Raw genomic sequence first — 26,686 nt, 5'->3', positions numbered from 1 at the left:
CCATTCAACATGACATTCAACCTTGCACCACCTTCCCTTCTCGTACATCTCATAACCTTACTCTTACCCACATTAACTCTCAACTTCCTTCTCTCACACACCCTTCCAAATTCTGTTACTAGTCGGTCAAGCTTCTCTTCTGTGTCTGCTACCAGTACAGTATCATCCGCAAACAACAACTGATTTACCTCCCATTCATGATCATTCTCGTCTACCAGTTTTAATCCTCGTCCAAGCACTCGAACATTCACCTCTCTCACCACTCCATCAACATACAAGTTAAACAACCACGGCGACATCACACATCCCTGTCTCAGCCCCACTCTCACCGGAAACCAATCGCTCACTTCATTTCCTATTCTAACACATGCTTTACTACCTTTGTAGAAACTTTTCACTGCTTGCAACAACCTTCCACCAACTCCATATAACCTCATCACATTCCACATTGCTTCCCTATCAACTCTATCATATGCTTTCTCCAGATCCATAAACGCAACATACACCTCCTTACCTTTTGCTAAATATTTCTCGCATATCTGCCTAACTGTAAAAATCTGATTCATACAACCCCTACCTCTTCTAAAACCCCCCTGTACTTCCCAGATTGCATTCTCTGTTTTATCCTTAATCCTATTAATCAGTACTCTACCATACACTTTTCCAACTACACTCAACAAACTAATACCTCTTGAATTACAACACTCATGCACATCTCCCTTACCCTTATATAGTGGTACAATACATGCACAGACCCAATCTACTGGTACCATTGACAACACAAAACACACATTAAACAATCTCACCAACCATTCAATTACAGTCACACCCCCTTCCTTCAACATCTCAGCTTTCACACCATCCATACCAGATGCTTTTCCTACTCTCGTTTCATCTAGTGCTCTCCTCACTTCCTCTATTGTAATCTCTCTCTCATTCTCATCTCCCATCACTGGCACCTCAACACCTGGAACAGCAATTATCTCTGCCTCCCTATCATCCTCAACATTCAGCAAACTTTCAAAATATTCCGCCCACCTTTTCCTTGCCTCCTCTCCTTTTAACAACCTTCCATTTCCATCTTTCACTGTCTCTTCAATTCTTGTGCCGGCCTTTCTTACTCTCTTCACTTCTTTCCAAAACTTCTTCTTATTCTCTTCATATGACTGACCCAGTCCCTGACCCCACCTCAGGTCAGCTGCCCTCTTTGCCTCATGTACCTTGCGCTTTACTTCCACCTTTTTCTCTCTATATTTTTCATACTTCTCTATACTATTACTCTGCAGCCATTCTTCAAAAGCCCTCTTTTTCTCTTCCACTTTTACCTTCACTCCTTCATTCCACCATTCACTGCCCTTCCTCATGCTGCCTCCAACAACCTTCTTGCCACATACATCACTTGCAATCCCAACAAAATTTTCTTTTGCTAACTTCCACTCCTCCTCTAAATTACCAGTTTCTCTTACTCTCACTTCGTCATATGCCATTTTCAACCTTTCCTGATATTTACTTTTTACCCCAGGTTTTATTAGCTCTTCAACCCTCACTAGCTCCCTTTTACATCCACCTACTCTATTCCCCCACTCTTTTGCTACAACCAATTTTCCTTCCACCAAAAAATGATCAGACATACCGTTAGCCATACCCCTAAACACATGCACGTCTTTCAATCTTCCAAACATTCTTTTTGTTATCAACACATAATCCATTAATGCCCTTTCTACTACTCTTCCATTTGCCACTCTTACCCATGTATACTTATTTTTATCTTTCTTCTTAAAAAAGCTAGCACTTATTACCATCTCTTGTTCAACACACATATCTACCAGTCTCTTACCACTCTCATTTTCACCTGGTACGCCATACTTTCCAATGACACCTTCTACCTCTCCAGCACCCACTCTAGCATTTAAGTCACCCATAACAACTACATAATTCCTTCTACCCAGTCCTTCTACACACCTAGTTAACTCATTCCAAAACTCATTCCGCTCTTCTTCACTTTTCTCACTACCTGGCCCATACGCACTGACAAACGCCCAACATTCCCTACCCAACCTAACCCTTACCCACATTAACCTAGATGATATCTCCTTCCATTCCACTACTTTACCTGTCATCCATTCACTCAGCAATAAAGCCACACCCTCTCTCGCTCTTCCCCTTTCAATCCCAGACACTCTACCAGACATTTCACCAAACATCACTTCACCCTTTCCTTTCATCTTTGTCTCACACAAGGCCAATACATCCATCCTCCTACTTCTAAACATACTTCCAATCTCACATCTTTTACTCTCTATCGTACTACATCCACGCACATTCAGACACCCCAAAACTAGAGTGCGGGGAGCAGTCACTCTCCCCCCAGCTCCATTTCTTTGTTGCTGTCTCACAGGATATATATATATATATATATATATATATATATATATATATATATATATATATATATATATATATATATATATATATATATATATATATATATATATCTGTCTTCATCTGCAGATTCATTTGTAAACAGTCATCCTAAAATATATTAAATTGTAAAATGTTACATGTTGCCAAATGGAATAACTAAGAGGGCAAAAAGAGAATAAAAAGAATGGTTGAGAGATAGAGATTACTTTCAATCCTCTTAAAGCCAAGAGAAACTCGGAATTATTCTTTAGATAATGGTGCGCAGAGTTTTCATCTTCTGATGGTATGATTTTTTTTTTTTTTTTTTTTTTTTTTTTTTTTTTTTTTTTTTTTTTTTTTTTTTTTTTTTTTAGAGCTTCCTTTAGGTGATTTCTTTTTTTCTTTTAAATCATGTAATATGAGTATCATTTCAGATTTTCAGAAATTATATATTGAATCTAAATTCATTATTTTCACATGAAATAATATTAAAAAAGAAAGAATGCTATTTAATCTCGTCTTACCTAGCTTAAGAGCCTTTTGGTAAGTTATTCATTCAACTCACAAAAATGAACATTACATAACTAGCAGAAAAAGCAAATCATTCCTGACTAGCAAAAAAATAGCCAGAAAATGGCAAGTCATTTTTGACCAGCCAAAAAACTGCCAGTCACTCGTAACTAACGAAAAACCACATGTCATTCATAATGTTCACAAACTATAAAGGTCAAGACATATCCACACAAGGTCCTGCTTTTCAACCCAGCATCAGTTCTGAAGGCTTAAATATTTGGAGATGAATCAATCTAAATAAGAAAATCCACAGAACTGAGCAGAACACCAACAGAATTTGCAATGCTTACTTACCAAAATGCATGAAATATCACAGAAAATTGGGCTCAAGATACATAAAAGAAAGGCGGATGATGAGAATGCAAAATGCAATGGAAGATTAAATACCATTGAAAGAAGAAAGGATTAATGAGGTAGAATCATTTAATTATTCAGGAACTATGATCTCCAATACAGGGTCTTTGGAATTGGAGTTTAGTGAAAGATTGAAATAAGCAAATCAGTCAAGCGCTAGGTTAAGTAAAATTTTGAAATCAAATCACCTGATATTACATATAAAAACCAGGCTACATATTAGTTTAGTGAGGTCAGTGTTATTAATTATTACTTGCTAAGCTACAACCCTAGTTAGAAAAGCAGGATTCTATAAGCCCAAGGGGCTCCAACGGGGAAAATAGCCCAGTTAGGAAAGGAAACAAGGAAAATGAAATATTTTAATTAGAGTAACAATATTAAAATAAATATTTCCTATATAAACTATAAAAGATTTAACAAAACAAGAGGAAGAGAAATAAGATAGAATAGGTACAGTAGGTAGTAGGTTGGCTTGGGCACCAGCCACCTGTTGAGATACTACCGCTAGAGAGTTATGGGGTCTTTTGACTGGCTAGACAGCAGTACATTGGATACTTCTCTCTGGTTACGGTTAATTTTTATTTTGCCTACACGCACACACACACACCAAATAGTTTGGCCTATTCTTTACATATTGTCCCCTGCCTCATATGCCTGACAACACAGGTTTACCAAACAGTTCTTACTGCACTGTAATTGTTCAGTGGCCACTTTCCTCTTTGTAAGGTTAGAAGAAACTCTTTAGCTATGGTAAGCAGCTCTTCTAGAAGGACACTCCAAAATCAAACCATTGTTCTCTAATCTTGGGTAGTGCCATAACTTCTGTACCATGGTCTTCCACTGTCTTGGGTTAAGAGTTCTCTTGCTTGAGGGTGCACTCGGGCACAATATTCTATCTTAATTCTCTTCCTCTTGTTTTGTTAAACGGATTTTGAGCGAAGCGAAAAATCTATTTTTGGGTGAGATAGCCATGTCGTCCTGATGGAAGGTTCCTTTAGTAGCTTCCTAAGGGTATATATGACTACTGTGGATATTCCCAGAAAATTAAACTAAAGGTTTCCAGTATTCTAACTTCTGGCACGAGTACCCTTAAGGTTGTCCTTTAGGATATCACATAATAACAAGGGACGTATTCTTGACACTCCACATAGCTGGACGTATTCTTGACACTCCACATAGCTATCTGCACCCCAAATAGCGTTTACGCTTCGAGGGGGAAGTTAGTGGCAAGATATGGGAGGAGCCGTTACAAAGTTCTCATCCTCCGTTACTGTTATGGGTACTCGGATGACGTCATAAGCGACGCCATCTTGGCTGACCCATTAATTGTTGCGTGAATAATTTTGTAAAAAGACGATGAAAATATATACAAAAAATTTGGTTACGTAAGAGATTCAATTTATAAAAATTTGCAATTTTACTTCAGCAAATAAAAAAGGGTATATTAAGTTATTAGAATTAGTTTTTAGAAAGAAAGATGCTATTGTTAATGTAATTTTGACAATAAATTTTATTACTGTACTAACCAGATGCTAATACCTTGATGCGAGAGCGTCTCTGCCGTAAAAATTAAGATTAAAACAACCTTATGTAAGAGGAGAGAAAGGGCAATCATAGAAGTTGATGAAGCAAGAAAGATATAATTGCGCGTTTGGAAACAATTTGGAATAGAGAAAGACTCCAATTGTGAATGTATAAAGAGCTGGAGTACATGTAAATCTTAATAGATTTTTAGTACCCTAATGGTAGAATATCAACACAGTATAAATTATTTTCTTTCCGTCAAATTTACCTGAAGCTATCATCGTATGATGTATTGTAAGATAACGGTTATCACATTCTTTGTTCGTTACTTGTGTCAAGAATTATTACCTGTTGGCCACTCTCTCTATCTCTTGGATTTCCAATGTGGCACTTACTTTGAAAATGTCACAACTTGGAATTTATAAAAATTCATTGTCTTTCAACATATTGAGGAGAGGACACTGTGCATGTCCAGTGTATAAGTGTTTTGCTGATTTCATAATGGTTTGGCTGTGCATCATAACAACATTGAAATGCAATTTCAGCATGACATAAAGAATAAAGAAATTTACAATTAAAACAAAATCCCACAACTGCATATCGTTCTTATAGATCAAAGGTACTCCCAGCAGGAAGATTCAATTAAAATGCAATCCAAACTTTTAAGGTGACTTAAGTAATTGTAGAATTTCCAAACAGGGCTCAAAGGACGGCAGCATTCTGGAGTTGGGTGGCAACAGAATGGAGCCAATTGAAAGTCGTGATCCAGGAAACCCTCTGCTCAAGTACTTCCTGTGTCCCTACTGTTCATATTCCAATCTTCTGAAGGAGTCGGTGACGAGGCACATACGCACTCACACGGGGGAAAAACCATATCCTTGCAGTTTCTGCAGTGCCCAATTTTCAAGGAAAGACAACCTCAAGATACATATAAGAACACACACGGGAGAGAAACCATTTACATGTTCCATTTGCTCCAAGAGCTTTGTACAGAGCAGTCATCTGAAGAGTCATATGTCCGTACATAAGTGAATTTAAGGACTTGGAAAAAATCCCTTTCTTGTAGTTTTATTGTTGTTATTCAAGATCTAGTGATACATGATTAACTGTTCTGCTTTCCGTTAAGAGTAATGCCAAGTTATTGAAGAAGATTCTAAACCACATTATGGTTAACGATGCCTCTGATAATTTCTTTTTTGCAGTTGCATCTTTAATGTACTGTAATCTTTTTCACTAGTATTTGTTTTAATGGTAAATCAAATAGTTGTGTAGCTATTTATAAAACAAGATTTGTACAAGAACAAAAGTTTATGTACATATGTGTATATCTTGAATGTAGACGCTTTTGATGTTTTGCAGTTGATATGTAGGTAATTTTTTTTTTTTTCATGAAAAAAATGCTCACATTAAAGCCCTCACAAATGTTTTATGTCCAATTGTTTGAAAGTAACTTGATATCAATGTCATTGATGTATTAAGGATTTTACACTTCGAATAGGCTCCTTGTACTGACCATATACTATTGGGCCGAGAAAGTACCATTATGTAAACTTGTTCATTTAATGATAATTTCTGTGGGCAGAAACTCAATTGCAATATGACACTGGTGTTATTTTTAATTTTAATTAACCCCGCTAAACTTGAGATTGTTTCGTAGAAAATTTTTGAGTCATATTTTTACTTTGGAATTTAATGTTTTTTTTTTCACAACAAAATATTATAATAATGTACCGAATGCAGTATAAAATATGATTTTGAAATGGAAAATAGCTGGCATATTGAAATTTGAAGAAAATTTTTAAGAAAGTAAATCAAACTTTCTGTCAAATCCTTCGATTCCATTCAGGCTAACCCCATTATTAATGATATCTTATAACAAGTAGTTGCCAAGCCTTATCCTTCAAAAGGGTAACCCAGAGTGTAGTTTGGCAACTACCCTGTACTGTACTGTAATACCCCACCCTATTTTGTCAAAGTTCCAAGAGACTTGACATAAGTTGGATTTTGGCCACAAAAAGTGACCCTATATGTTCCATTTACAAGTATTGAACCTGAAAAATTACTTACAACATACAGTACTGTATAATTTTATAAGAATCAAATACCTACATTCATAAGCTTCCATGTGAATTCGAATTCTTTACAGTGCCATCCAACACTTCATCGTTACTGTATGACATAGAAAAGAAACGACTTTAAGTTGGGTAAAACAGCTTGATGTGGATTTTATTTTTGTATTTATTACATAAGGATGGGTGACGTAATGTTGCAACAGACGTGCGATGAACGGACAAAAGAGAAGGGTATTACTGAATAGTTTTGTATTATAATGAATATTGTTTAAATATGGAGAAATGTATAGTTTCTGCCATGTACAGGAAGCCCTAACAGCTGTGTAACTACTTTGTACTGAATCATTTACCTTTAATGTACTTTTGCAACAAGCATTGATGTTTGTTCTTTCCAAAAAGTTAATCAAGAAGCAATAATTAATTTGCATATACTTTTGCAGTACAGTAGTATTATGTGACTTTTTTTATCACCTTCGGGGCACAAAACCCAAATACTTTTTGACAGCTGTGTCCCTACTAACTTCCTGTGCCAAATCCTGATTATCACAACAACTGGTTTACCTTCCTTATTTTTTGATGTACCATAAAGTAGAATGGACAGGAGTCAAGAATTGGATTTATAGATATTAGGCTATATAGCCTTTTGCAGGGGCCTGTAAGGCTATGCAGCACACATGTAAGTCAAGGGGCTGATAGTAATGTGAAACAGAGTTCATTTTCTAAAGTGTTCTTAATGCAGGATTAGGTTTTCATGTTCTTGATCTTCAAACTGCAAATTATGAATTAACTTGGTTTCATTTGTTCTCAACTTCCTTTTCAATGTTGAATTTTCTCCTTGTTTCACTTAAATTATTTAAACTTTTTGTCATGAATGCGAGGGGACTCCTGTTGGCTAGATCGTAATTTAATGGAAAACTTTAATTCTATACTGACTATATTATTTGTTAGCTTCAAGTGCATTGCAATAGTTGGTAGTTTAGGTTTGAATTTATCTTGTTGCTGTTGTTTTTTAGAGCATTAACATTTGTAAATCCTAAAGAAGACAATATATGTAGTGGGTAAAATTTTTTTGTTCATCAACGCCAAAGTTACTAGTCATCATTTACATATTTCATATTTATTTTGTCTTGAATTGAAAGCATTTGGATTTTGGTAAAAAAAAATAAATATATATATAAAAAAGGTATTCTTGTGTTTCAGGCAACTGGTCTGTTGCATTTATTCAGGTTACTTTCATTTGAACTAATGGAGAAAATTTATATTATAGGGGCAATTGTTTATTCCTCGTAGCTACAAAGATGGTGGGTGAGATCCATTAAGGATGAACAGTTGGAATGAGAACACACACACACACACACACAAACATACCATTTATATACATATATATGTATTGTATATATATTATCTATCTATCATCATAATTTCTTCCTACGACTGTTGACGCAAAGGGCCTCGGTTATATTTCACCAGTCGTCTCCATCTTGAGCTTTCAATTCAATACTTCAAAATTCATCATCTACATTACGCTTCATAGTCCTCAGCCATGTAGGCCTGGGTCTTCCAACTCTTCTAGTGCCTTGTGGAGCCCAACTGAACGTTTGGTGAAGTAATCTCTCCTGGGGAGTGCGAAGAGCATCCCCCAAACCATGTCCATCTACCCCTCATCAAGATCTCATCCACATATGGCACTCGAGTCGTCTCTCTTATGGTTTAATTTCTAATCCTGTTCTGCCATTTAACTCCCAATATCCTTCTGAGGGCTTTGTTCTCAAATCTGCTAAATCTATTGGAGATTGTTTCATTGTCATACCATGACTCATGTCCATAGAGTATCACCGATCTCACTAAACAACTGCTGTGTTACGGGGATGTTGTGATATTTTAACTATTCTCCAAGCTATTTTGAAATGCTTATAAATTTCATCAGTAATGAATGTTTCACAAAGAGTAGTCCTATCTAGTTATCCATTCTCTTTTGTATTCACTCTTCGAAATTAATCAAGAGTTTAAAATTCATTTCAGAAACCAATATTCTTACTAGGTGTTAAATGATAGCTTTCCTTCTTTGATACAAAAACTCTCATTTTACTATCCAGTCTTTATCTAGCCAAGGCAGTCTCAGACCACAATGCAGTTACTGTCGGTTAAGGTCAAACTTATTGAATTATTACATTTGAAAAGCCTCCCCTTTAAATTTGCTTCTGGGTAACGAAATTATTTCTTAACATTGACGCAGAAGTGGTCTTATTTTCTAAAAAATTTTCATCCGCAGGAAGTCTGCATGTTCTCATGTGGCACAAAACATTGCTTCACGCAATCCTTCACTGTAACCGTTGAGACTAGGTACTCTTTGTCATTGACTACCCAATGTCCAATGAGTGATATCTTTCTACAAGGTTTCTTTTTCATTTTCTCTTGGGTGTCACACTCATTGGAACCTTTGAAAACCCTTTACTTTTATATTTGTTTAGGTTATAATGATCTGATCTATTCTAGATGGCATTACCTCATTACCTGCTTTCTATGGTGGGAAGATACCACCATTCCCAGCCCTGGATTCTTTTAAATTTAATCCTCCCAGCGATGTAATTAAGTCGAGTTTTTGTTTATGACTTTTCTTATATTTAAGTTTTTGTTTATGACTTTTTTTATATTTAAGTTTTTGTTTATGACTTTTTTATATTTAAGTTTTTGTTTTTTGAGCATTATAAAATTGCTCGATTTCAATAAGTTGGTTTTCCTTGTTTTTTTTTTTGGGGGGTAGGGGTTGTTAGTTAATTTGAGATTTTGGAAAAGGTTAACCCTCGTCTGACTTTGTGAAAAAGTGACCAAAATATTAGTTAATAGAAAAAAAATCAAGAGAGGATCATCAGATGTAAAAAAGAAATGGTTATAGATGAAACTGTGGTTTTTATTGTAAAGGAAGACGAAGGAGCAGCACCCTAGATATGGAAGACAAAATCCAAACATGGACAAATTATACCAATAAAAACTTGATCAGTACGATACCTGGACATAGAAATTAAACAATTGATTCTTTTAGAAACTGGTTTTAGACAAGTGATTGAAAGGAAAGGATAACATATGTAGCTGATTGATTTTTTTAATATCGCATGCCTACACCTAAACGAGAAATGTTCAAATAAACAGCATGAATTAGATGTAGTATTAGTAAACTTATATGAGAACCTTACGCACAACAAAAGCAAACTACATGTAAATAGTCCATAACTACAAATACTCTTTCTTCAAAGGGCTTAGAAATCTTAGGACTTGGTACTTAAGTGGTGAAATTGTAAAAAATCTTTGGTGGATGAGGATACTTGTGATAGAAAACATTAGAGAGGCCGTATTAGGCAATTGACCCCTTAATGTAGAGATACCTGTGAGAAATGATTTGTTCCTAAATTATTTTGCCCCTCCGTTTTCCTTCCCAAAGCCCCTAGATGAATCAAAATTATATTTCCATATATTTCTCTTCTCTAATGATGTCATATGATTTAATTATTTAATTTACAAGGCTACAAAGTGATAGATTTTTCAATCAAATTACTCATGAAATTTATAAGAGGGTCTTAATTATTAGTTAATCACCAAGGAAGTATAAAGCAGATGTGATAATATTGTTAAAAGATTTTTTTTTTCATGACACTGTAAATAACATTTTCATTTTTGTATGTCCTTTAGTTTCCACCGAATTATTTTCTACAAGTACATATTCATTTTAGAATAGAATAATGACATTTTAAACCCAAAGTCAAACACTTATGTAAGAGATAAGGTGGGAATAAATGCAGTATATGTATTCTCATGTATTATTTTTATCCTACCCTGTCTGGTAAGCCCTCATCCCTTTTTCAGGGGGGAAATGGGGAGTTTTCAACTGCCCATGTGATATTTGTTAGCTGTAAATCATTAGATTTCAAAATGTGATTCTGAAAGAATCCTCTCTATACAGGGAGGAACTTTGGAGGACATCATTTCAAGAGGACCTTCCTGTAGAGGAACTGAGGGAGTAGGAGCAGTGGCTAGAGGAGAAATATCACCATCTTCAAAAACTTTTGGCTCGGGACCTAGGCTTCACACGTGCCCTTTCTGCCCTTACACAAACCTGCTGAAGGAATCGGTTACTCGTCACATCCGGACTCATACGGGTGAGAAGCCCTTTGCCTGTCCATACTGCACGACCCAGTTTGCTCGACGAGATATCCTGAAGATACATATAAGAACCCACACTGGAGAGAAGCCCTTCTCTTGCCCATACTGCTCGAAGACGTTTGCTCAGAGTTGTCATGTTAGAAGTCACATAGCTGCCAATCACAAGTAATCCGTAGTCAACTCATTGTCTGTCTGAAATGAAGATTCAAAATTTTATCTCTATTATGGAGGTTTTGGTAATGTTTAATGTTTGAAAGAATATGGGAATATTTCTTGGCTTCTGCCATTAAATTCAGGTTACAGTATTTATACAACAATTGTCTTTATGGCCTTTACTTTATTTTATCTATAAAATGATACATGAATCATTTTAGTTGAATAGGCTGGAGCTGCTCTCTCCTATAGTCAATGGTATGATTTGTCCTTTTGGTTTTTATGCCTGGAGGCATTATAGAGTAGGGTTTATGTATGTTATAGGAGCACAGTTTGTAGATAATACAAGTAAACCCGTTCCAAACCATAGCTTTACATTTTCTTGATGCCACCATTTTGAGTATGATTCTATTACTTTAAAAAGACCTTCTGAAAAGTATGTACCTTGAAGACTTGGGTATACAGAGGTAGCATGCATGTATATTATTATTATTATTATTATTATTATTATTATTATTACTAGCCAAGCTACAACACTAGTTCAGAAAGCAAGATGCTATAAGTCCAAGGGCTCCAACAGGGAAATATAGCCCAGTGAAGAAATGAAACAAGGAAATAAATAAACGTTATAAGAAGCAATGAAAAATTAAAATAAGATATTCCAAAAAACATTAACAACATCAAAACCGATAATTCATATATAACTATAAAAAGACATGTCAGACTGGTCAACGTAAAAACATTTGCTGAAACTTCGAACTTTTGAAGTTCTACTGATTCAACTACCCGATTAGGAAGATCACTCCACAACTTGGTCACAGCTGGAATAAAACTTCTAGAATACTGTGTAGTATTGAGCCTCATGATGGAGAAGGCCTGGCTATTAGAATTAACTGCCTGCCTAGTATTCCAAACAGGATGAAACTATCCAGGAAGATCTGAATGTAAAGGATTGTCAGAATTATCAAAAATCATATGCAACATGTATAATGAGCTAATTGAATGACGGTGACAAAGATCAATATCTAGATCAGGAATAAGAAATTTAATAGACCGTATGTTCCTGTCCAAGAAATTAAGATGAGAATCAGGAGCTGAAGACCAGACAGGAGAACAATACTCAAAACAAGGTAGAATGAAAGAATTAAAATACTTCTTCGGAATATATCGATGACTGAAATTCTTAAAAGATTTTCTCAATAAGCCAATCTTTTATGCAATTGAAGAAGACACAGACGTAACGTGTTTCTCAAAAGTAAATTTGCTGTCAGGAATTGCACCCAAAATTTTAAAAGTCATACATAGTTAAAGAAATATTACCAATGCTCATATTCTTTCAATACTGTTTTTTACCTACTTACAATCATACTTCGAGTTTTGTTAAGATTCAACCTCATAACCCATAATTTGCACCATGCACTAATTTCAATTAATAACGGTTCTAAAGGCATAAGGCCAGGGACTTAACCAAGAACCTAAGTGACAGAGTACTAAACGGGCAGACAAAGATGAATTCCCAAACAAGTGAACAAACAATGGCCGCCATGAAAGGCGAGACGGGAATAATAAAACAGACAATACTGGATATAAAACAACAGCCCGGTACAATAAAAAACTGTCAAAACAAACTATGGTACTTAACATTGGAATGTGTGAAGATGGAGCTTCGGACATGACAAAATAAATCCACGATTGACAAAAAAAGACCGAGAGCACCACAAACAAAATCAACACTTAAGATTCCAAAAGAAGGATGTAGTTCAGATGGCGCTCGCGTCGTGGCGCTGGTGGTTGGCTAGGACCTTTGTATCGGCCCATCCCTTTGACGAAGGAATTAACTAAATGGAAGACAACCTGTGAATAGTGGTTTTCACGCGCCTTTGCTTTATACACGACACCCAAAAGGTGCTCGCGCGAGGGTAGTAACCTCAGCATTCCATGCATTTATCTTTCTCTGGTATAATTGGAAAGTTTTATCAGAAAAGATATATAAGAAGGACTCTTTTCACTGGGCGCCACAGGTCTCTCCCCAGAAATAGATTTTTCCTTCGTCAAAATCACTTTATTATTATTATTATTATTATTATTATTATTATAAATATTATTATTATTATTTAATAATAATAATAATAATAATAATAATAATAATAATAATAACAATATTAGTACAAGCACTACTACTAGATTGGGAAGAACCTTTCATTGTGATTATTATTTCAATTTATTAAGTCTGAAGCTTGATAGCCAATTTATTTTCATCAAAATTTTATATTTATACATGTCCATTGGAACAGGTACTCATTTAGACCATTTTTTATTAAAAGTCACCCTTGCTTACAATGTCATTATTTGGAGGAGAGCATTCTTGTTTTATCAATATAGTATTATTCTGATATTATCACTATTTTAACCAGGATGCCTGAAAACTTTAAAATCAATCAATCAATCACTATTTTAAGGTTCATCGATATGATTTGTTAGAAAAGTTGATCTCTTGTTTTCCTTTGAGTCGTCTTGTATAGCCGATACATTTAGGGGATAATAATAGCTGTTGAAGATTGACGAAGATTATATTTTTTGTGTACCGTAGACCCTCGACAATCCAGGGCTTATGGTGGGAAATTCCTACACATCAACAGTCATTAATGAATAAATTTATCATAGCTTTGTGAGTTGGAAATACAGTAATGATACAATAGTATGTAGCATTTTTAATTTATTTTTTCTTATGTAATTGGTGAGCTACTTTCAAGGATAAACTTTCTACATTCAGATATGATGGTTCTTGTTTAGCTTATTTTTCATAGTATATATTTTATATGAAACTTCTGTACACTCATTTAATGTCTTATTTGCTCTTTTGTGAATGATAATGTCTGATTGTATACCTACCAAAAATCTAAGGGGAAAAAGAAATCTTTTAATAAAGTTCAAAAGAACTTTTTTTTCAGACCCAAAGTTTATGCTAATATTTTGTTTAAAAGTTTTCTTAAAAGATGTCATATCAGCAAAGATTTAGTTTAATGAGGAATAATTAATAGGCAGTTGATTTATCTTCAATGTTTATCAAAATTGCTGAAGTTATAAATATTTTCTCTTACTTTTCAAATACTGTTTGTAATTGCCTGGCACAGCAATTTTGAAACATGCAATATTGACTTGATTATAATTGGCTTTATCACTGTAAGGGTAAGCTTCAAGATTGCTGCACATTGTACTAATCTGGTGTAATAAATTCTGTTGTTCCCTAAGATTTTTTTTTTTACCTTACAAAGATTTCAATGGACTTTGTTTTTAACTACTGTATACTGTACTTGTTGTGCAAATATAGTTACTTTAATTTTATCTTCATTATCTTATATTCATGGCATCATTCTATTTTATATTATGTATATATATATATATATATATATATATATATATATATATATATATATATATATATATATATATATATATATATATATATATTTCATCATCATCATCATCTGTTACTAGTTCACGGCAAGACAAATGCCTCAGAAATGTCATTCCAACCGCATCTGTTTATAGTCTTCCTATGCCAGTCTAGACCCACAAATTTTCTTAGCTCGTCAATCCATCGTCTTCTCTTCCATTCCCTACTGCTTTTAAAATCTCTAGGAACCCATGCTGTTATTCATAATGTCCATGTGTTATCACTCATTCTCATTATATATGGCTGATGACCATTTTGTTTTCTTAAATGTAAGTTCTTACATGTAAGAATAACCTCTCGTATCCATGTTGCTCTTATTCTGTCACTTAGTGTTATTCCCATCATTATTATTTTCATAGCTCTTTGAGTTGTAACTAACACATACATACATACATACATACATACATTTAATATAAAAAATTTATATATACAGTATATATATATATATATATATATATATATATATATATATATATATATATATATTCATATATATATATATATATATATATATATATATATATATATATATATATATATATATATATATATATATATATATATATATATATCATATATTATATATATATATATATATATATATATATATATATATATATATATATATATATATGTATATATATATACAGTGGAACCTCTACATCAGTGGTTCTCAAACTGGGGTCCGCAGTCCTATGGGGGACCACAAAGGCATCTCAGTGGGATTGCGAAGGGATCATCAAATCCTATTGTTATATCACACCAACTCGTAAACTATAATTAGTATTACTCTTACCATATGGTTTCGCCTTTATTATAGGCTACCAAATGAATTTTGCTTGTGAAATAGTCAAAATACAAAAAAAAAATAAACATTATACTTCACCACAGTATGTATCGATTACTGGTTTTCTTATGATAGAATAAAATGGTGGAAGAAAAAAATACAGAAGTTATATGAATGTTAAATAGACTTGGGAATCTTTTATAATTCTAGTTTATGTATAAAGCAGTACATATGATAGGGTGAGACGCCAATTAAAAGAACGAACACACAATTTTGTCTATAACCGATTGTTATTGTGTGTGTAGAGAGAGAGAGAGAGAGAGAGAGAGAGAGAGAGAGAGAGAGAGAGAGAGAGAGAGAGAGAGAGAGGGGGGGGGGGCTGTCAAATACAGTTACTTTACAACATTTCTTTACTCCTTTTCCAAGAAGAATACTTCCAATTTAGATCCATTTTGCATGAATGTGTATGTACATGTCAAGCACATGGAAGAATTTTTACTTTGCGAAACTCTCAGCTCCAGAACAACTGCAAAAGAAAGATTTAACAAAGTGGACTCTGAGACACCAGGTAGCAAAAGGGAACGAGTTGGCGAGTGTACTGACGGAGATCCATCAATGCTGGGTTGTCGTTATGGTTTTCAAACTTTGGTTTAGCAAAAATTAGGGTGTAGTGATTAAAACAGTTAACTTCATTAAAGCCAACGCACTTAATTCTCGTTTGTTTTCTGCATTATGCAAAGAAAGCGATTACGAATTTTTGTGTTCATTCATAAGGGAGCTTTCCCAAGAAAAGACATTGAAGAGAGTTTTCGTGCTAAGTAAATTTAAGAAATTTTTAACAGACAAGAAGCCAGACATCTCACAAAATTCTCTGATGTCCGTTATCTTATAGGCCTGTCAATTTTGGTAAAAAAATTTAAATCCGTAAAAAGAGATCACACTTCTCCCTTGTAATGAAAAAATCTAATTTCAAAATGATGCTTATACTATGGCTCTCTAAGCTAGAAAAGCATAATTTTCCACAAATACTGATAAGCACAAGCTTTAACCAAAAATACAAGAAGTTTATCAATAACCCGTTTGTGCTCTTTAATGGTCTCAGGTTCATTCAATACTAGAATTATTGATTGAATTGATTAATGATCCAGGTGCAAAACATATTTTTCGTGAAATGTCCTAACACATGCTTCACTGTGTGTGTTTTTGAGTAGGCCTATGTATGTATGTACAGTATGTATGTATGTATGTAAATGGAAAGCACAAAAGCTTAAAGAGAATTTTAGCAAGTGCACAAATACCAACTAAACAATGAATACCAGGACTATTTTCTCATCAAAAAACATTGAAAACATAATTTAATAATTCTGGAAGGGGACAAATACTCTAAAGTATATTATGAAAGTCTATTCTTATTAATTGCATTTAAACAATGCTTTTAACATCTTTGTAAATACCCTGTATATATTCTCGTATTTCTTGTTATTTAGTACTACAGTATATGCTCTTACTTTTATTTATGTCCTTTTTCTTTTCTATCATATACTGTATAGGCATTCTTTTGTATACAAAATTTTCAAAATGCCTCAAGAACATGGCATTTGACTGTTCAGATACACAAGTGCTATTTAAGACCAGGAGAGAATAATCAAGTTAAAACTTCGGAGGATAATAAACAGCACTAAAATTCAAGTACGGGTATTTAACGTCAATTTTTTTAACCCATTTCCTTCTGCTAAAAGCCATTTCATGAGAAGTTTGTCATTTTTTCTGATGATAAAGCTGGGCAATAAAGGATCAGCTTACATTCGATGGGATTAGCATCAGTTATTGGGTCTTGGAGAGAAGATTTGGGAGATCGTGTCATTTCGGAAAGTCTCAATTGGCATCCTTTACAAACTTGTATACTGTATATCAGTTGTTGATGCAAGAACTATCACGTGTTGCTTTATTTTGTACTGGAGGCTCAGAACATACGGGAACTCTATTATGATAACACTAAAAATGCGAGACTTTTGTTTCATCAGTTTTTCCTAGTACTGTACTATAATTTGAATATCAAATTTCTCCCCAAGGGGTTAGATGTAAAATAAAAATGAAAATTTCCCAGTCTTCTATCCAGTACACTTACTGCCTGAATTCCCATTTGGTCTAAGTTACCCTTTTGATTTTTATCAATTGCTACTACTTATTTTTCTCAGCAAACATAATTTCAAGATAACTCAATTACTGTGCAGTACACTTCTCCACCTATGAGGATGAAAGCTTATTATGTGAGTATTGTTTTATTTATGATTGCTTTATGATAATTTTACATGAGGAATATATTTTGGTTTCTCAACACTAAAAGTAGCGATATTCGGCAGGATGGCGATGGCTATGTCTCGAGGTCCTTCACCATCTCAGGCCATCAAGTACACCGATGCCCTTACTGCTCATACACAACATACCGGCAGTCCCATTATGTTGATCATATCCGCACCCACACTGGAGAGAAGCCATTCGCTTGTCCATATTGCCCAGCTCACTTTGGTCAAAAAGGCAAACTCAACCGCCACCTTCGCACTCACACGGGAGAGAGACCTTTTAAGTGTAGTATTTGTTCCCAAGATTTTTCAAGAAAAGATACTCTAAAAGTCCATCTCCTTAGTCATAAGAATAGGTAAGATATGAGGATGACTGTTTAGTACTGTTTTACAATACAGGAATGTCTGCTACATGTAACATGAAAATTGAGTAGCTTGAATTTTTTTTATTGGATTTTAAAGTGATACCAAATCAGACTGTTTATCTTGCTGCAGATACATTAAAGAATTGAGATTTCTAAGAAAGGCCATCCTGAATATAAAATAACCATTGAAATAAAGTTAAACTTTGTATATAACAATTTAAGAATGGAAAGTACTGTACAAGTATAGACAATGTTCTTGGTGAAAATAACGTTTGTAATTAATATTTTAAAAAAGATAAATACTCATAGCTAAAAGATATTGTACAAAATACAGGATTCCTATTTATGAATGTTTTGTTAATATAGGCTACAGTATTATAATAAAATATTTGGGGATCACACTTTTTGGTACAAATTATTTTTCTTATAAAAAAACACTGTCAGATTTTTAAACTTTACATATTGTATCATAAACTTCCTGAATTGCGTTTGAGTACATTGAGCTGGAGCTTTAAAATACACTACTTTATAGAGTACCTACACTACAGGGAAATTTTGGTAGGGCCCAGAGGCTGCCAGCAGCAGGCACCAAGCCATAACTTATTTTCCACATTGTCATTCTCGTATAAAATATTAACCCTTTTACCCCCAAAGGACGTACTGGTACGTTTCACAAAACTCATCCCTTTACCCCCATGGACGTACCGGTACGTCCTTGCAAAAAAAAAATGCTATAATTTTTTTTTTTTTTTTCATATTTTTTATAATTTTTTGAGAAAATTCAGGCATTTTCCAAGAGAATGAGACCAACCTGACCTCTCTATGACAAAAATTAAGGCTGTTAGAGCAATTTTAAAAAAAATATACTGCAAAATGTGTTTGGGAAAAAATAACCCCTTGGGGGTTAAGGGTTGGAAATTACCAAAGAGCCTGGGGGTAAAAGGGTTAAATCAAATTTTTCCCCAATTGTCATTCTTGTATAAAATATTATTCAAACAGGTTTATTGCATTGGTCAATAAACTACTGATGCGAGGGTAGATGTTAACAGGCACAATAAGTACCTAAAAGAACTTATGGATAATGATAGCCTAAAAGAAGCATGCTGAAAATTGGGAACGAATTGGTGGAGCATTATCAGATCCAAATGATGATATCATGTTCCCTTCAGTCAGGTGTGAGAAATAATACAGGTACACTGTATTACACAAGCAATTTATATCTTTTTCCAGCCCAGAATTTTGGACTGAGAAGCCTTTAGCAAGTGACAAGCTCTTGTTGAGCAATTCAAAGAATATGTTAACAGAGCATTGAAAAGCAATTAACTTGTAGAAATTGAAGGATTAAGAGTTCCCTTTTACTAGGAACTTTGTGTATATGAATAGCTTTGGGAGCTTCTCTCCCCCATCATCAGAAAGGAATTCCAATCTCAGTAAGAGCATTCATTTCACCTTGGCTCTTTTTATTTGTAACACTTTTTTAACATTTTATCGACTAAAGTCTTATTAGTACTAAACCTGCAGAAGTATATGTACTACTAATATTCTCTTTTCTATCTATCCACTGGAGTCTATGCAGTACAGTATTGGTTTTTAATAGATTAGAATCTCAAAAGTTTGCCTTTTTAATCAGTATTTTATATCTTCTGTACAGTATAAAGAAATTTATCCTTTTAATCATAGTCCGTGGTTTTAATGCACAGTAATTAAGTCTATTGAATAGTCACATTTTATCCTGTTATTTTATGATCTTGCTTTATAATAATATACTAATAAGTGTGAAATATATGTGAACATAATGAAGCCCAAGAATGTGTAACAGCAAAAATAAAAATTTTGCTCCCAATATCTGATTTTCTTTAACCATCACGATGTATGCATAAGGTGAAAGTAAGCCATTAAAGCAAAATTTGATAGGCACAGTTGTGAATGCATTATTGTTGATGGCAATAAGATGGATAAGGTTTATTCTAAGAAATGTTTTCTTGTTCATAATTTTTTTGTATCTTCATTATAAATTAGTTGAATAGATATTGCCCAAGTTATGGAGGATGGGACTTATTTTTATTAGAACCTGTGATCCTGATTCTTAGTAATAAGTCTTATTTTCATTATTATTTTACATACTTCAAATACATGGAAGTATTAGCCGTGATCCTGGCCATTTAGTATTGATTACTGTTTTTCACTATACAATAGTATCATTCTGATGGATAAGACATCTCCGGTATTCATGCAGCTATGCGATCAAGACAGCTGTACGTAAGGAAAAAGTAATAACAAAAAATTCCCTTAAAGTACACTGAATGCGTTGAAGTACAATCTTTGCTTTAATTTAGTAGAATAAAGAAAAGGTATATATGTGTAGAACCAACAGCCTTCACATTAACAGATTAAGACAAGTACAGTAACAGAAGCCAGACTTACTCGAGGATTTAATGAAAATTGTCTAAATAATGTGAAACTGATAGGCAAGTGAAATGCCAAATGTCACATAGTAAATGACCATACTTTTAAAAAAATGTGTTTATTTGTACCATTTATGTGTATAAATTATTGAAGAGTGGATGAAAATTATAATTTTCATTATTATACAAGAGGTAATAGGAGTGTCCCAAAATTATATGGACATAATATTGCATAGTATATGTGGTATGCCTTATCTAGCAAGAAAGCAAATTTGACATAAGGGTTTTGTTGTGCTCACCCCGGGAATCAGTTCCTAGGTGCAATGAGTGTGACTGAATTTTAACTATAAAACATATTTTTTGTTTTTGTTTCTTTGTTGATGTCGGCTACCCCCAAAAATTGGGGGAAGTGCCTTGGTATATGTATGTATGTATGATGTAAAGTTTTTAAAAGAGAATTTTATGTTTTGGTGTGAAAAGTTCTATTGACCTTTTATCATATTCCTACAATAATATGACTAAATAAGTAAGCATTTCTCAGCAATTTGGAAACATGATGCAATGGCGCCGATCGTATGCCAGCCACAGGCAATAAATAGCATGCATGTCGAGTAAAAATGGGGTGGAGACGCGAAATTCTCCAACACACAAGAAAAGGGTACTCAACTTAGTTGATGAGAAAAAAGCTGAAGCACCCATGATCACTAAATTACTCAGAAAGCTATGAAAACAGGCAGAAAAACCTCCAAGCAACCGACAAAGATGGCATCTGCAAAAAGGAATGGTTCCACAAGAAAGGTTAGCTCTATTTGGGGAAGGATAGCTATGGCTTGCTATTAACACGTCCCTGATTTATACACGATATCTCTTGGGACATTTGCTCCGGAGGTTAGAACTCTGTCATACCTCCAAGGTAAAGTTCTCTGGTATATCACTCGCAGAAATATCCCAAGTAGAAAGTTGCCATTGCGGAACTTCCATCAGGACGACATGGCTATCTCACCCAAAAATAGATTTTTCCGATGAGGCGGTAGGCATATGGCTTCCCGCGGAAGCACGCAAATAACACTAACAGCAAAAATAATAATGTGGCAGACATGATATACAATTAAATAGGCTATAACGACAATGAGTAAAAAGGGGGGGAGGAACACGGCAAAAAGTAACGTATAGCCTAACCCTCCAAAGTCGGGTAGATGCCGACCTGGACAGGGAAAACTACACTACTCAAAACAATAACTAGCCCTCCAAAACCGGGTAAAATATCGACCTGGTTAGGTAGTCCCTAAATAAATTAAAACCGTGTTCCGATTACCCGTAAAATACTCCAAATGACAAGTTAACTAAGACATATAATAGATAAATCGAAGAGGAAGCTCACGGGGTAGGCTACCGACCAAAGCCGTGCACTGCCCGGTCGGGTAGGTAATGAACCAAGCATCCAAAAAGCCTAAATAACTGTTAATAACCATGCCAAAATGGTATTTTTATTGTAAAATAAATCTTTAAATATACTTACCCGGTAGTTACATATATATAGCTTTAATCTCGCGTTTCGACGCGTCACGACAGAAAATTCAAATTACAGTAGTGGCGATCGCCGCCATGACAGTAGGTGGTCATACATGAGCGCCATTTCTCGTAGGCTATCAGAACCATTCCTAACATTCTTCAGAAATTCCATGTCTCTGTTTTCAGAGGGGAGGAGGGAGGGTCCTTTTATATATGTAACTACCAGGTAACTATACGTATTTAAAAATTTATTTTATAATAAAAATACCATTTTTAAATACAGTGGAACCTCTACTTATGATCTTAATTCGTTCTGGGACCTAGTTCGTATGTTAAAACGATCGTATGTTGGAGCGAATATTCCCATAAGAATACACTGTAATTTGTATAATTCGTTCAACAGCCCAAAAACCTACGATAACGCCTTAATAAATTACTACACATAAATACACATAACAACAATTGCATTATATAATAGAGATGTAAAAAAGAATAATTATAAAGAAATAAATATAAAAGGGATTTTGACAAAGGAAAAATCTATTTCTGGGCGAGGAGCCTGTATCGCCCAGTGAAATGCTCCTATAGCACCATTTCTAAGGCATAAATACTGCTAAATATACTAGAGAAAAAAGATGCATGGAATGCCAGGAATAAACCCAGCTCGCTCACTCTAAGGAGTGTCAGTATAGTAACTGGGGCGTGTAAGAACCACGACCATAGGTCCCTCAAACGATGCGCACGAGAACAGAGAACCGACCGACGCGACGCTCACTAGCATCCCTCCGACGTGCTGCCGTCTACCGGTGTAAACAAGAAACTACGGCCGCTAATGGTCTACGTCGGATGTTGGAGCATGACGTCAGGTGTCGAGACGAGAATTCGATCGAATTTTACTTCGGATGTAGGAACAATCGTATGTAAAGGCAATCCTGTGTGTGTGTGTGTATGTGTGTATATATATATATATATATATATATATATATATATATATATATATATATATATATATATATATATATATATATATATATATATATATATATATATATATATATATATATATATATATATATATATATATATATATATATATATATATAGTATGTATGTATGTATGTATGTATAAATATATATGTGTATATATATACAGTATATATATATATATATATATATATATATATATATATATATATATATATATATATATATATATATATATATATATATATATTATATTACTGAATAAATATACATTTTTTCCATAGTGTGATTTTTTGTTTATGAAACACAACTTCAATTACTTTATTTGATTTCTCTATTTTCTGTTCTTAGGTGCTTCAGATATTTTTAGTAATGTAAGATCAGTCTCTTCATCCATGAAAGAACTGATATAAACCTTTTCTAACAGGGTGACGATGGAGTAAGGACAAGCGTCAACTTGAGTGGTGGATATCCTCCTACTGGACCACGACGGTCATTGGTACGACTTCCGAAGTTATATCAGTGTCAGTACTGTCCATTTACAGATCATCAGAGAACATATTTCATTAGGCACCTGCGTATTCATACTGGAGAAAAACCCTTTGCCTGTCCACATTGCTCAGCTCGTTTTGCTCAGAAGGGTAATTTAAACAATCATATTAGAACCCATACTGGGGAAAGGCCACATAAATGCATGGTTTGTAGTCGCAGTTTTGCCAGAAGTACTCTTCTGAGGTATCACTGTCATACAGTTCATAAGGAACTATTATTTCAAAAGTAATGGGCCTGTAGCTTGAAAGTGTTGAAAATAGGTTCTTGATATGTTAAGCGCAAGTTTTTGCATATTTGTGTATTGAACTTTACAACAGTAATATTTCCTTCAAATTTAATGCATTTTGTCCTGTATATTTGCTAAGGTACAGCACTGTATTCAAGATATAGTGGTATCTTGAGTGATGTGATCTGGAAATAAGGCACCAATCCTTAATGGTTAATAAAATGATAATGTGATTAGTGCTGAGGAATAGTCCTTTTGATCATATTTTTTTTTTATAATATTGAGAATTAAATTGGTATGCACATTTCGTAAGGTTGTATAAATGATTTATTAGAGATGCTAACAGTTGTGATTACTTCTATGTTGTAAGTGTAAATTGATACAAGAATGCTGTTGTAATTAGCATTGTAGGATTTAATACTTGTCAAAACAATTATTTTGCTGCCTATTGTGACAAAGTATGAAGATATCAAAGTTTATAGACTTTTAATGAACGAATTGATACGTACATACTTGAAAGAAAACAAAAATATATTTTGCTTTTTTGTAAATGTATACCGGTACTTCACAGGTAGACTGTAAATTGTAATGAGGCTCCAAACTGATTCTTTAAAGACTGATTGTGCTTTTGTTTCCTATTACTTTGGATGGAACAAGTTGAATATTTTAAACTTTTTCCTTCCAATATAGTTTGAGCAACTTTTTTTTTCTTAAGTAACATGGCTATCAACACAGGAGTCTACAGCCATCAGAGGCATCAAAATTATATAATAGACATGTTTTAGCTTAACCAACCTCTGAGTAAATTCTCTGCTCTTAGAGCTCTAGCTGAAGGGATTTTCCATAATTAAACTCGTCTGGAAATGAAGACATGCTGGTAAGATCTACAGTATGAATCTGTAATACAGTACTGTTAATACTGTCAGACAAGGCATGTTATTGGCAATACTGTTACATATCCTGTAGCATTGAATCATTACATTGCTAGAATAAATCAATAAGTAGTATACATCTAATTAGATTACAGGTACTTATTACCTGTTTGATGAAAGTACAGTAAACTACTTTATTAGAAGAATGTAACTCAAGACCTTAGAAAAATGTCTCCCACCAGAGTAGATTTTAAGAAAATAGGTTTGAATATTGTTTGACTTAACAAAATTTGAAATATGTTTTATATTGATGTACCGTACGCTTTTTAATACATTTTACTAGGAGTACCTTCCTCCCCTCTTTAATTTAAGGGGCTCCCTCATATTGGTAGAGGTCTCACCCCTTCTTTGTAAGTTTCAAGATGTAAGTAACTTGGTTAAGCATCACCATTGACTATTAGGGCATCAGTAAATTCATTGCTGTGTTTATTAGCTGAAAAAGTTTATTTTTCAGTACTGTTTACAGCAATTATGAAGATTGCTTTTATGTTGTACTTTCCATGTATCATTTTTTCATTCCTTGGTGGTCTTGGATAGTACTAACCAAATTGGAGTTTGAAATATAATATTACTACTGTACTATTGATATGTCACTTATTAGACTATCAAATACTGTAATTTCCTAGGCATCTACTGTAGTATGATTTTCTTCTGCAAAATATTTTTGTCTTCAAATCCTTGTACGATATAGTTGTTTGACATTCGAGGGTATGGATTGTAGCTACCTTAACCTTAGATGTGGCTATTTGTTAACAAAGCTGTAAATATGGAAGAGATCAAAATTGCCAAAAAAAAGCAGGGCACAGAGGAGGATCTGGATCCAATGGAAATTCATATATGAGGTACGCAAGTAAAATAATATTGAGGGAGTTCATTAGACTTCTAGTCCCACTGGGAAAACCAGTCAAGAAAACATGAGTAATAACATATGCTATTTATTACTGTATATCACAAATGGGTGCTTCATTTTATGCTCTTGCAGAAAGGTATTGATTGATTGTTAAGATTTAATTTAGTTCAACCATGGGGATGTTTTTTCTTGATAGTTGACTACTGTAATTCTGTCCTAACTATACTGCAGTATAGTACTCTTGAAATTTTGTTTTTAATTATTCATAGGCTCTTACTAGGTTATATGGCACTGTAAATTCTTGAAATCTATCCTTATTATTTATTGTTTTATGATATGGCTGTCCATCTTTAGATGAATTTTATTACCATAGCATTTTAAGGTGATTTTCATCAATGCAAATACTGAAACAACCCATTTCTAACAGGGTGGTGATGGTGTCAGAACAGTCGTCAACTTTGGTGGAGAATGTTCTTCAACTGGATTCCAGCTCACAACAGTACTCGACTCACAGTTGTATCAGTGCCAATACTGTTCATATGTTAATACCCACAAAACCAATTTGTTGAGGCACTTACGTATTCACACTGGGGAAAAGCCTTATTCCTGCCCATATTGTTCGGCTCAGTTTGCACAAAAGGGCAACTTGAACAATCATGTCCGCACACATACTGGTGAAAAGCCACACACGTGCACAGTTTGTCACCGTAGTTTTGCTCGCAACACTCATTTGAAGTATCATGTTCTCAACGTTCATAAAGGTGCTCCGTGGCCTCTTCAGAAGTAAGAACTTGTAATGTGAATAAGTGATTTCACATATCTGTATGTGATTCTATTCTTTCATCTCATAGAGACTCATGACTCAAGCAAGTAATACTACATTGTTTAGGGCAAATATTTGATTAAAACTCATTTGTTTTTTTTATATTATTTTGTGATAATTAATTTGTAATATATTTCTTACATTAATTCATGTCACAATTCTAAAATCTTTCAATAGGTATTATTTTTTTATTAGACTTTATTTAGTCTGAAAACATTATTTACAAATCAGAATTATACTGAATAGTATTTGT

General features: G+C 34.0%; 1 protein-coding gene and 1 long non-coding RNA gene across 11 annotated transcripts in view; one reads left to right on the top strand and one right to left on the bottom strand.

The window, feature by feature from the left end:
- The window catches only part of LOC137624564 (zinc finger and BTB domain-containing protein 14-like), a 184,115-nt gene that overhangs the window by 106,521 nt on the left and 50,908 nt on the right, over positions 1 to 26,686 (top strand). The window contains exons 6-7 of one of the 10 annotated variants that reach the window (XM_068355479.1): positions 23,478 to 23,549; positions 26,038 to 26,521. The exons of 5 other annotated variants lie outside the window; for them this stretch is intronic. In XM_068355479.1, the coding sequence (XP_068211580.1) occupies positions 23,478 to 23,549; positions 26,038 to 26,397 (432 nt within the window). In that variant the 3' untranslated portion in view covers positions 26,398 to 26,521. Of the gene's footprint in view, positions 1 to 5,553; positions 5,902 to 10,884; positions 11,578 to 17,844; positions 18,845 to 23,477; positions 23,550 to 26,037; positions 26,522 to 26,686 lie in introns of those variants that run through there. 4 more of the 10 variants (XM_068355492.1, XM_068355497.1, XM_068355491.1 and 1 more) reach the window with 4 other exon arrangements.
- Positions 11,151 to 26,686, bottom strand: part of LOC137624566 (uncharacterized) — a 67,167-nt gene continuing 51,631 nt past the window's right edge. The window contains exon 4 of the long non-coding RNA XR_011040748.1: positions 11,151 to 11,276. This is a non-coding gene — a long non-coding RNA (uncharacterized lncRNA). The remainder of the gene's footprint in view (positions 11,277 to 26,686) is intronic.

Source organism: Palaemon carinicauda, chromosome 31 (assembly GCF_036898095.1).
Source record: "Palaemon carinicauda isolate YSFRI2023 chromosome 31, ASM3689809v2, whole genome shotgun sequence".
Taxonomy (NCBI): Eukaryota; Metazoa; Arthropoda; class Malacostraca; order Decapoda; family Palaemonidae; genus Palaemon; species Palaemon carinicauda.
Note: the sequence above shows the minus strand (reverse complement) of the source record. Positions and strands in the feature narration are given on the sequence as shown.